The sequence below is a fragment of the Babylonia areolata genome, chromosome 6 (genome assembly GCF_041734735.1).
Source record: "Babylonia areolata isolate BAREFJ2019XMU chromosome 6, ASM4173473v1, whole genome shotgun sequence".
Classification (NCBI taxonomy): Eukaryota; Metazoa; Mollusca; class Gastropoda; order Neogastropoda; family Buccinidae; genus Babylonia; species Babylonia areolata.
In genome coordinates, this window is record NC_134881.1 from 35,385,268 (window position 1) to 35,398,409 (window position 13,142).

General features: G+C 48.0%; 1 protein-coding gene across 1 annotated transcript in view; it reads right to left on the reverse strand.

Moving 5' to 3' along the window:
• Positions 1–3,307: 3,307 nt before the first annotated feature.
• Positions 3,308–13,142, reverse strand: part of LOC143283506 (nuclear receptor subfamily 2 group E member 1-like) — a 65,400-nt gene continuing 55,565 nt past the window's right edge. The window contains exons 3-7 of the mRNA XM_076589750.1: positions 12,423–12,584; positions 9,188–9,603; positions 8,379–8,531; positions 5,517–5,733; positions 3,308–3,640 (exon numbers count right to left, since the gene is read on the reverse strand). Of these exons, the coding sequence (XP_076445865.1) occupies positions 3,393–3,640; positions 5,517–5,733; positions 8,379–8,531; positions 9,188–9,603; positions 12,423–12,584 (1,196 nt within the window). The 3' untranslated portion in view covers positions 3,308–3,392. The remainder of the gene's footprint in view (positions 3,641–5,516; positions 5,734–8,378; positions 8,532–9,187; positions 9,604–12,422; positions 12,585–13,142) is intronic.

Consider the following 13,142-nt stretch of genomic DNA (forward strand, 5'->3'; position numbering starts at 1 on the left):
GTGGAGATGTCGTCATCACTGATGGCAGTGGTTGTAGTGGAGGTGTTGTCGTCATCACTGATGGCAGTGGTTGTAGTGGAGGTGATGTCGTCATCACTGATGGCAGTGGTTGTAGTGGAGGTGTTGTCGTCATCACTAATGGCAGTGGTTGTAGTGGAGGTGATGTCGTCATCACTGATGGCAGTGGTTGTAGTGGAGGTGATGTCGTCATCACTGATGGCAGTGGTTGTAGTGGAGGTGTTGTCGTCATCACTGATGGCAGTGGTTGTAGTGGAGGTGATGTCGTCATCACTGATGGCAGTGGTTGTAGTGGAGGTGTTGTCGTCATCACTGATGGCAGTGCTTGTGGTGGAGATGTCGTCATCACTGATGGCAGTGGTTGTGGTGGAGGTGTTGTCGTCATCACTGATGGCAGTGGTTGAAGTGGAGGTGTTGTCGTCATCACTGATGGCAGTGGTTGAAGTGGAGGTGTTGTCGTCATCACTGATGGCAGTGGTTATGGTGGAGGTGTGAGCAAGATGCTCCTCCACATCTCCTGCAGCCCCCACCTACACCCCCACCTCCCTCGCATCCACCCCCTACCCCGCTGTGGTCGTTGATGGTGGTCTGGTTTTCATGGAGGTGGTGGTAGGTAGGTCTTTCAAAACCTTCCCTTCAGAATCGTCGTTGTCAGTGGTAGGAGTGACACCAATGGTGGTGGTGGCAGGGAGGACAGGTGCACCCACCACGCTCACCAGTGCCTCACTGTTGATGATGGTGGCAGTGGTGCTGGTACTGAGGGATGGCGTATTCCCCGTACTGTCTGCTGTGCCGCTGGTGATGTTTAGTGCTTCCGTGTCCATTGTAGAGGCATCGAGGGAGGAAAGACTAACCACTCCTTCACAGGCATCATGTGTGGCGATGATGGCTGAGGAAGTGCAGATCCTCGGATCGTTCACACCCTCTTTCGTGTGGTCAACAAGAACCGCTTTAGACAGGTAGGGCGAAGACGAGTCATCTCCTGAACTGTCACAGACTATGTGTGCTGGAGGGTGTTCTACTGCGTTGATTAAGCTGTTAGTGTTAGCGATGTTTTCTGTGTGTACCACAGTTAGTCGTGAATCAGTCGTGATATAAGTCAATGTCACTGTCAGAAATATCTACGATGGTAGGATCCCTTGACTGCAAAGTTGTCACATTGGACACAGGTAACAGTGAAAGAGCGGTGGCCAACTTGTTTATGTTTTGGCTGTGGCCAGTGGTGCAGTGTCCATACAAAAGCCTTGTCACCTCTGTAATACATGTGAATTTTCATGCCACTCATTTTTTTTACACTTGTTTCCATGGATCAGTATTGTACCAGAGATGTAGTACAGTGTGACCATGACACTTGACGCCATGATTTATTTAGACTTCGGTTTTGAAAAGATTTTAAGGAAGATCATTCAGTTCTTTTTTCTTCTTTTTTTTTTTCCTTTCTTTTTTTAATATCTAAATTTGGTGAAATGTCTAAGTTCTTCGTTGTCTTCTGTAAATGTACGTGAACCGAGAAACATGACTGTACATCTGCCACATTCACCCAATCCCAGCTTTAATGGAATGACAAAAACAGCCCTTTTTATTATTCTTTTTATTTTACAAATTATGTATTATAAGTAAAAGATGATGGTTCCAGAGAAACCTATACTATATTGTTTAGCTGCTGCTTTTTTTTTTTTTTTTTTTTTTTTTTTTTTTTTTTTTAAACCCTTTACAGCCATGCTATTTAGGACATGTTGGCGAAAACGCCACAAAATTTCTATGGAGATTTCTTGCCAACGCCATTTGCTGCTACAAGGTGCTGAAATTAGCAGCGTCAACATGAACTTGTTCTGAACATTCCCCAACAATGACGAGGTGTCTGCTCATGCGATCACTGATGTGTGCACAGAGGGGTCCCTTTAACATGGAAATGTTAAACTTTCCAACAAAAATAACTCCCAGGAGGAGTTACTCTGGGGTGTTGTCTAACTCCAGGTTGGTTGGAAAGCTGAACCGTCACGTAACTCCACCAACCCAACCACCACCCCAGCCCCGCCCCAGCTTTCACCTGTCTTTGACAGTTATGCCATATTGCACATTCCCAAAAACTTTAAATTAATAAAAAATAATCATAATAAAAAGACACAGGATAAAGAGATTCCATATCAACAAGTTTATGACCAGTACAGTAGCGATCAAAGTAGTGATCTGGTATGTCATGTGTCCCACACGATTCAAACTGCTCGTTTCAGTTTGCACCGCTCTGCCACACAGAATATACTCAGACAGGCGGCGCGGCCAGCATTACACAATGTGGATGCAGAATACGGTCAGTTCATTATCTACACATACACAAACGGGGCACAGATGTCGTGTCTCTTCGGAGAATCTGTGTGTGTGTAGCCCACACATGCTTTGCCCAACATGTGCCATGAAACATTCCCCGGTGCCGCAAATAAGCGGATAGATCAGTCCGTCTTCGGACACATTGCGTCCAGTCACAAGATATGATCAGGTCTTCATCAACTTACAAAAGAGACAAACAACGACATTTAACCACGATCACATCGTGTTCAGTCAACTAAGCGGTAGAGAGATGCTGAGGTTCTCGTCGACTACGATAGAGACGAACAACGACATGTAGTAGTCAGGGTCACGGTCAGGAGCTCCCTACAGGAGTTCGGAGTGGAGTATTTTGACGATCAGCTGAAGGATGGAGGCGGCACGCACGAGCATCCTGAAGAATGTTCCACGATGGCAGCTACCTCTTCTAGGGCGATGAAGCCGAGGAGCCTTGAATTTGTACCACTGTGCAAATGTTTCATATCCTTTATGAGGTCGTCATAATGTGTGCGTGTGTTCGTGTGTGTATATGTGTGCGTGCGTGTGGTGTATATATATATGTGTGTGACCATGCTCTCTCGCCTCCTGCTTGTACTTTTAAGCTGTAGAACTGTGGCGGACTTTTTTTTTCACCCCCACCAATTCATCATGGGGGCCTTGAAACAAGAGTTGGTAGCGATTCCTTCACTGCACTACTATTACTACAATGCCGTTTCTGTTCTCAATTCCATCATCACAAGTTAGTAGACACATACACACAACACACGAGCAAGCATTGTCACGTCCTGCCAGTCCAGAGATGCCTGAAGGTCCTCATCTCCCTCTAAACGACGAAGACGAACAACCACAAAGACACGTAACAGCCTGGGGAGGGGGGTGGGGGAGGACGGACGGGGGGCTGGGGGGGAGGGGTCACGGGCCCTGGGAGCATGTAGCGAAACTGAGCACGTGCCCATGTAGAAGCAACAGAATAAAAAGTCATCGCGAGTATGTGCTTCTCTTTCTTCTCGTCCGTCGTCCTTTTTTTTTTTCTTCTCAGCACCCACACTTCACAGGAGATCGGAATGGAGAATGTTGGCGATCAGCTTGGGGATGGAGGCGGCGCCCACCAGGCCCCTGAAGAAGGTCCGCTCCACCACGGTTCCCGGGACGGCGTGCAGCTTGGCGGGCAGCAGCAGGAGACGGCCCACCCTCACCACCTGGCGGGGGTGCGCGAGCTGCACGTGCTCCGTCAGCATCAGCTGGGCCTGCTCCTCGTAGGCCTCCACCTGCTTCCGCTCCACCAGGCTGCCCACCTCTGTCACACACACACACACACATATATATATATCACGTGCACTCACGCACACACATATATATATATATATATATCACGCGCACTCACACACACATATATATATATCGCGCACTCACGCACACGCACACACACATAATATATATCACGCACAAACACACACATTTGTAAATTATGCTCTTTTTCTTTTTGCTTGTGAGTGCAAACATTCGTGCTCAACAGTTATCAACCTGTGACACTGAACCATTGGCCTTTCATTGCAATACCCACACATACTGGCATTTTTAGATTAACTTGATTCAGTGGTTTTGTTTGGTAGTTTAGTGTGTGTGTTGTTGGGTTTTTTTTTTTATAACATATCCTTCACATAATGGTGGTACTATTTTTTTCTTTTTTTTGTTAAAGAAACCACCAACAAAAACAAAAAAAAACAATGCTTCGCCTCTCTGTTTTTACTGTTTGTGAGTGTAGTTTGCTTTCGTGGGTTTTTCTATGCGCGCTGACTGCATGCCGCACACGGGTCTTCGGTTTGTCGTCTCATCCCAATGACTAGCACCCAGACCACAGAGGTCATGGTCTAGGTGGGGGATAAGGGAGGGGTGAGGGGTGGGGGGGCGAGGAGGGGGGCAGAGTAGAGGGGTTAAAACTCCCGGTCCATACTAGCTCGATCCCGTGGACGCTCGGTTCCTAGTCGGACGCATTACCACCAGTAGAGGCTTGAGTTAAACGAAGTATTGACTGCTGCCATTGAGGTCCACTTGTTCAGGGCTGGGGGTCTTGGTCTTACCACTAGGATGTAGGCCATCGCTTCACTTACATATTCATGGCACACTCGTGTAGGCTACAGCCATGATGATGGAGTCTCCCGTCGGACCGACAGGCAGGCAGGCTTATCTGTCGATGTGTGTTCTCATATAGGAGAAGAGGCCGATTCTGGATGTGCAGCACTTCACACAGGTGTTGCAAGGGAAAACGTCTCCAGAAGTTGAGCCCTGCTTCCTTCGCTCACGCTTCTGCTTAATGGCCAGCGTTCAATTTGTTTTCAAACGTCTTTATGCCACTAGAACACAGCATCCTCCAGCGAGAGCGGTCAAGGGCATCAGTTTCCCAGGAAGTGATGTCTATGTCACAGGCTTTGAGGTTTGTCTTCAAGGTGTCCTTGAAGCGCTTGCAGGGTCTTCCAAGTTCGCGGTGGCCTTCCTTCAGCTGGCCATACAAAAGTATCTTCGGGATCCTGCCGTCTGGCATGCTCGTCGTTCCGACATTAGCCTGGTTGCCTGACCAGCACAGGTGACTTTTTTTGGTGAAGAGGAGTTGTGCAGTCCCTTCCCCACTCTCTCGCCTACCGACGCTCATAATCCCAGAGGTGCAGATACTGCCACGTGTAGGACGGCCTCGGCAAGTGCAGGTTTTTTCTTCGGAGTCCCGTCTCCTAGGAGGACTTCCAGCCAAGGATAAGAGCTCCCCCTGCCCTTTGGTCATCCTCTTCCGCTTTCACAGCCGTTGGGAATGGTTATACAGCCATACCCGTTCAATAATAACTTTAATTTCAAAGAATAGGTAGGCGTAGAGCAGCATTCTAAAATGAAACAAACATGTAATAGGTTATATGCTGCTCAACATTGTTTTTAACTGTGATGTCATGTCACGCACACATACACTCTAGTATCCATTTATGGAGTCACGTATTGAATCATTAAATCATTGTTGTTCAACAGCGGAACTGATTTTGGAATAAAGCTGTATTCGGGTCTGTTTGGTTGTAGTTTTTTTGCTTTTTTTTGGGGGGTGGGGTTTGTAGTAGTTGTTTTTTGTAGGTTTTTTGTTTGTTGTTGTTGTTGTTTTTTGTTTGTTTTTATTTTGGAACTTTTCTTTTTACCTGGCCCGAACAGCAGCACGGCCTTGAGACACGTGAATTCAGTGGGGTCAAGGTTGAGCTCGCGCATGCGCGTGAGGATGTCGGTGAGCTTCTGGCGCTCGTCCAGGGAGAGGGAGCGGCACGTGTCGATCATGCGGGCACTGGCCTCCAGGGACAGCCCCCACTGCACCAGGCCCAGCAGGAACAGGTCCTTCCAGCACCCGCCCAGCAAGGCAGTCTGCACACCCACCACACACACTGCACTGTGCAGGCCCACACACACACCTCAGGGTACATGTGCGTGGATGTGCACTGGCAGCGAAGGTGACGTAAAACGTAGGAAATGGCGTGTAATGTAGACATCACGTCACAGACAAGACAATACGTCATACTCTCTTGAGAGTGAAATGGAAAAGGGGGCAGTCATTCTCTTGGGGGAGGGGAGGGAGTGAGAGACGGGGCCAGGTCCGGCATTATGTGTGGTGTGTGCGTGTGTAGATAGATAGACAGATAGATAGATACCTATATACACCTTGTGTGACACAGCGTAAAATCCATACGTAAAACAAAACTAACAAAAAAAAACTTTCCACCTGGAACACCAGATCAGCCAGGGACTTCGCCCCTCTTCGAGAGCCAAGACACTCTTCAGTCACATCAGAGAATGATTTTAGAAAAGCAGATTTTAAATGAATAAACAAAGGATGTAGGAATTTAAACGGATCGGAACAGATCAGCACCACGAGTCCTCAGATAAATGTACCCAACACCACCCCGAACAACAAAATATCTGTAAAAAGAAAAAAAAATTCAACCTGAGCAGAAACCTAAATCCTCAGTTGGACAACTAAAGAGGTTTACCGTGTTTCATATTTTCTTGAAAAGCAATGAGATTTTCTTAACACACACTGAATTCAACAGAAAATATAGCATCAGTTTACACTTTTTTGCTTACACTGGCTGCATTTAGTCAATTAAGAAATATCTGCGCCAAGAAGAACTTACAGTAACATCAAACCAACAGAAAATATAGCATACATTTTCACTTTCTAGCTTACAATGGCTGCATTCAGTGCATAAAGAAATATCTGCACCAAGAAGAACTTACAATGGCATCAAACCAAAGCGCGCATAACTTACCGTGAGCTTTGAAAAAGATATACTCAGTCCTTAAAGGAGCACGGACATATTATGACATCTTAATGTCAGATAACTAACTCCCAAAATCACATAAGAAGTGGTCTTAGAAACTCGGAATTAATGTTTCTTGGAAAACGGTATTCAGTAAATTTCACAAATTTAAAAAGGTAAAATTGAAATGGCTGCAACTGCACATAGTCAATCGAATCATATATACTAAATCTTAATCAAACGGGAATCTCAAAATATAGTTTTAAAAAACAATATAGTCAATCGAATCGTACTAACTCTTAATCAAATGGGAATTTCAAAATATAGTTTTAAAAAACAGTAATCACTGTGACTTCTGTTCGAAGCTTAAAGACAGTACTAAACATATTTTCTTAAGGTGTGATCACACCAAACGATTCTGCTCAAATTAAAAAGCTCCACATATGCAAACTTAGTTAAAATTAAATGAAAATATGATACTCTTTCTTTTAAAAAAACACAACAAACTTTGATCAGAACATAAACGCAGATCCAGTCTTTGATCTTATCATTCTCTTGGGGAAAACGTAAATTTTCAAATGCAAACTTGACAAATGTCCGAATACACAATTGTACATCTTGTTTCACGCTATTCAATCGAAAAATACAATGCGATTCCAACGTGGGAGATGAATAGTTTCAGAGCAAAATGATTTCTGTATTTATCTTATGTTGAAAACGAAAATTATAAAACAGTTTAGAAACTGAGTGTCACTGAACTTATATGTCAATGCATGTGTATGCGTAGAAGCGTATGTGAAGTATGTATCTACACGCATGCTTTTCCGTGTGCATATAGAGGTACAAATGTTCTTAGTTGACTGGACTCTTTCCTTGTCACTTGAACACTGATTTTTTTTTCCTGTATATAATATTGCAATATTTCGTCTTTTTTCTTTATTTGATGTGGATAAACGAATAAAATGTACGTCAAAGCGTATCTCAAAAACCGAAAATAAAAAGAAATCTAAATCCTAGACCCGATAGAATCCCAGCAAAGGGACTTCACCCCGCACTAACCGCCAGACAAACACAAGACTTCGTCCCACTATCAGACAGCCAGAACTCCCCTTTGGGACGCCAGACGGACCTCCCACCCGGACTGACAGCCAGACAGACAGACATCCACCCATCCAGGACTCACCCCCACCGCCACCCTAACACCCCACTGGAACAACCCAGCTTTCAGCGAACCAAGAAGACCCAAGCCCAGAACAACTTAACTTCAAAGAACTGCCAACTTCTTCTGTGTTCGTGAGCTGCAACTCCCACGTTCACTCGTATGTACACGAGTGGGCTTTTACGTGTGTGACCGTTTTTACCTCGCCATATATGCAGCCATACTCCGCTTTCGGGGGGCGGGGAGGGGGGGACTGTATGCTGGGTATGTTCTTGTTTCCATAACCCACCGAACGCTGACATGAATTACAGGATCTTTAACGTGCGTATTTGATCTGCGTACGTATACACACGAAGGGGGTTCAGGCACTAAGCAGGTCTGCACATATGTTGACCTGGGAGATCGTAAAAAATCACCACCCTTTACCCACCAGGCGCCGTCGCCGTGATTCGAACCCGGAACCTTCAGATTGAAAGTCCAACGCTTTAACCACTCGACTATTGCGCCCGTCGCTTTCTGCCAACAGTCCTACCGTCACACTGCCCGCTCTACAGGCCCCACCACTGTATCAACCAATGGCTACGCATGCACACCTGGTCAGACTGGGGCAGCACGAGGAAGCAGGGCACGTGACGGACCCACGTTACCAGGGTGAACAGCAGACGGGCCATCACCTCCTGGAACAGGTCCGGCTGCACTGCTGTCGTCACTACGGGGCCCAGCGGCGCCTGGAAGGCCGAGGGGGTCTGGAACCATACATACACTGCACGTGATGCGGGTTTCAGTTTTCATTCCAAGGATGCGTGTATGTCAAAGCAGTAAGGGTGGACGGATATAAGAATATATATATATATATATATATATATATATATATATATATATATATATATGTGTGTGTGTATGTGTGTGTGCGTGCGTGCGTGCGTGTGTGTGTGTGTGGAGAGAAAGAGAGAGAGAGAGAGATCAATAATAATATAAAAAAATTATGCCGCACAAACATATGCTTTGAAAACATTTATTCACAGACGCACACTCCTACGCGTACACACACGCACGCACGCACGCACATATACAGATACAACACACACACACATTACAAACACATACACAAACGCGCGCGCGCGCACACACACACACACACACACACGTTTCCTCTCTCTCTCTCTCTCCTAAATTTTTCTCCTTTTTTTTCATTGATGGCTTGATGTAAAAATAAATAAATAAATGAATAAATAAATAACTGTTGTTCATTCAATTCACCATCATGAAATAAAATCTTGACTTGACACAAAACACACACACAATTACACAAACACACACTGCCCCTCCCCCCCTCTCTCTCTCTCTCCCTCCCTCCCTCTCTCTCTTTCTCCCTCTCTCTCTCTCTCTCTCTCCCTCTCACCTGCATACGCGCCAGGTCCCCCCAGGGAGGGGGCACGTGGTAGCCGATCTGCAGCAGGGCGCTGTGATAGGAGGAGTGGGGCGGGAGCGCGGGGTGGTGCGGATGAGGGTGGGGGTGGGGGTGGGGAGGAGGGGCGTGATGATGAGAGGCCATGTCAGAGGCCGAGGAGGTGAACTTGTAGGGCAGCAGGCGGCGAGAGCACGGGCCCCCTACAGTGAGGTCCATCGGGGCGTCCCCGCCTTCCAACGTCACCCGCCCCACCGAACCACCCCCGCCTGTTCCTCCTGCTCCTCCTCCTCCTCCTCCTGCCCCCACCACCATCAGCCCCATGCCGCTTCCGGTGCCGCCTTCCGGCCCCTCCCCCACCACCCCCACCTTCAGCTTGGGTTTGCGGGGTCCACGCTCATGCTGCACGGCTGTGGAGAGAAAAAGATTTTAAAAAATCTGAATGTTTCGAATATCGATGTCCAGTTGGTATCTACCTTTGATCACTTTTGTTGTTGTTGTTGCTGTTGTTGTTGCTGTTGCTGTTGTTGTTTTAATGCTTCATACTGCTATATGGATGTTTGATTCATATTTATGATTCATGTTAGAATTCACTGTTAGTCCAGCCCTTTGTAGCTCTTCCTTGACCATTGTCCAGTTGGTATGTACCTTTGACTGATCAAGGTTTTGTTGTTGTTATCATTACTATTATTATCATTATAAGCGTGCTTTATACTGTTATCGGGACTTTTGATTTATTGTTATAATTCATGTTATGATGCACTGTTAGCACAGTCCTTTGTAGCTCTCCCTTTCCCATTGCCCAGCTGGTATCTACCATTGATTGATCACGTTTCATTTTTTTTTTTTTTTTTTGTTGTTGTTGTTGTTGTTTTTATAAGCATGCTTTATACTGCTATAGGGACGTTAAATTCATTGTCATGATTCATGTCATAATTCATTGTTAGTACAGTCCTTTGTAGCTCTCTTCTTCCCCACTACTCTGTTACTTCAGTCATCCCACCACCTCTTTCCAAGTACCCCCTCCCACCTCTCCCACACCCATACACACTTTTTTTGACTCACTTGTGTAAACACTCACCACAGAAGCAGTATCTCACCACAGTAGCCACTCACAGCAGCCACACACCACAGCAGTCACTCACCACAGCAGCAGTCACTCACAGCAGCCACTCACCACAGCAGCAGTCACTCACAGCAGCCACTCACCACAGCAGCCACTCACCACAGCAGCCACACACCACAGCAGCCACTCACAGCAGCCACTCACCACAGCAGTCACTCACAGCAGCCACTCACCACAGCAGCCACACACCATAGCAGTCACTCACAGCAGCCACACAGCACAGCAGCCACTCACAGCAGCCACTCACAGCAGTCACTCACAGCAGCCACTCACAGTAGCCACACACCACAGCAGTCACTTACAGCAGTCACTCACAGCAGCCACACACCACAGCAGTCACTCATAGCAGCCACACACCACAGCAGTCACTTACAGCAGCCACACACCACAGCAGTCACTTACAGCAGTCACTCACAGCAGCCACACACCACAGCAGTCACTCACAGCAGCCACACACCACAGCAGTCACTCACAGCTGACATTCACAGCAGCAACTCACAGCAAACACTCACAGCAGCCACACACAGCAGTCACTCACAGCAGCCATTCACAGCAATCACTCACAGCAGCCAAACACCACAGCAGTCACTCACAGCAGCCACTCACAGCAGCCACTCACCACAGCAGCCATTCACAGCAGCAACTCACAACAGCCACTCACCAAACCAGCCACTCACCACAGCAGCCACTCACAGCAGCCGTCATTCACAGCAGCCACTCACAGTAGTCACTCACAGCAGCCACTCACAGCAGTCACTCACAGCAGCCACACACCACAGTAGTCACTTACAGCAGTCACTCACAGCAGCCACACACCACAGCAGTCACTCACAGCAGCCACACACCACAGCAGTCACAGCAGCAACTCACAGCAGCCACTCACAGCAGCCACTGACGGCAGCCACTCACAGCAGTCACTCACAGTAGCCACTCACAGCGTCACTCACCACAGCAGTCACTCACCACAGCAGCAGCCACTCACAGCAGTCACTCACAGCAGTCACTCACCACAGCAGCAGCCACTCACAGCTGCCACTCACCACAGCAGCAGTCACTCACAGGAGCCACTCACAGCAGTCACTCACAGCAGCAACTCACAGCAGCCACTCAGAGTAGCCACTCACAGCAGTCACTCACCACAGCAGCAGCCACTCACAGCAGTCACTCACAGCAGTCACTCACCACAGCAGCAGTCACTCACAGCAGCCACACACCACAGCAGTCACTCACAGCAGTCACTCACAGCAGCCACACACCACAGCAGTCACTCACAGCAGCCACACACCACAGCAGTCACTCACAGCAGTCACTCACAGCAGCCACACACCACAGGAGTCACTCACAGCAGCCACACACCACAGCAGTCACTCACAGCAGCCACACACCACAGCAGTCACTCACAGCAGCAACTCACAGCAGCCACTCAGAGTAGCCACTCACAGCAGTCACTCACCACAGAAGCAGCCACTCACAGCAGTCACTCACAGCAGTCACTCACAGCAGTCACTCACCACAGCAGCAGCCACTCACAGCAGTCACTCACCACAGCAGCAGCCACTCACAGCAGTCACTCACAGCAGCCACTCACAGCAGTCACTCACCACAGCAGCAGCCACTCACAGCTGCCACTCACAGCAGCTACTCACAGCAGCCACACACCACAGCAGCAGCCACTCACAGCAGCTACACACCACAGCAGCAACTCACAGGAGCCACTCACAGCATTCACTCACAGCTGCCACACACCACAGCAGTCACTCACAGCAGCCATTCACAGCGGCAACTAACAGCAGCCACTCACCGCAGCAGCCACAGCCACTCACCACAGCAGCCATTCAAAGCAGCCACTCACAGCAGTCACTCACAGCAGCCATTCACAGCAGCCACTCACCACAGCAGCAGTCACTCACCACAGCAGCAGTCACTCACAGCAGTCACCCACAGCAGTCACTCACCACAGCAGCAGTCACTCACAGCAGTCACTCACCACAGCAGCAGTCACTCACAGCAGCCACACACCACAGTAGTCACTTACAGCAGTCACTCACAGCAGCCACACACCACAGCAGTCACTCACAGCAGCCACTCACAGCAGTCACTCACCGTCTTTGTTCATGTCAGCTTGGAAGCATCGCGCCAGGCGGCAGGCCCGGCACTGGTTCCGGTGAGTCTTGTCGATGGGGCAGCGGCCCTTCAATTCGCCCTGAGCCTTGCAGGTATACACCCGGCTCTTGTGGATGCTCCGCTTGAAGAACCCAGAGCACCCTGCCGGCGGGTGGACAGTGTGCAACACACACACACACACACACACACACACACACACACACACACGAACACACACACACACACCACTGAGATATATATACATCTGTACAACCTGGAGATCTAGTCATCAGCCCCATCCACATGTAATATGCGGCTTGTGTGTGTGTGTGTGTGTGTGTGTGTGTGTGTGTGTGCAGTACGCTGTGCATGTGTGAGTATGCACAAGTTTTTATTTTGATATGCACTTGTATGTATCCTAATTTCTATTGTATCTGTGTTTGTGTATGATTTTCGATTTATGTTCGTACCTTGTTATGTAGTACCCCCACCCCCCACGACCCCTCCACCCCTCCGCCCCTCTCGATATTCCTTGTGACCCCAGTACACTTGGTAATAAAGACATATTATATTCTATTCTATTCTATATATATATGTTTATCACACACACACACACACACACACACACTCACACACACACACACAGACAGAGACAGAGAGAGAGAGAGAGAACAAAACGTTAACGGTCAGACAGCCAAAGTTTCAAAGCTATAGCAACAG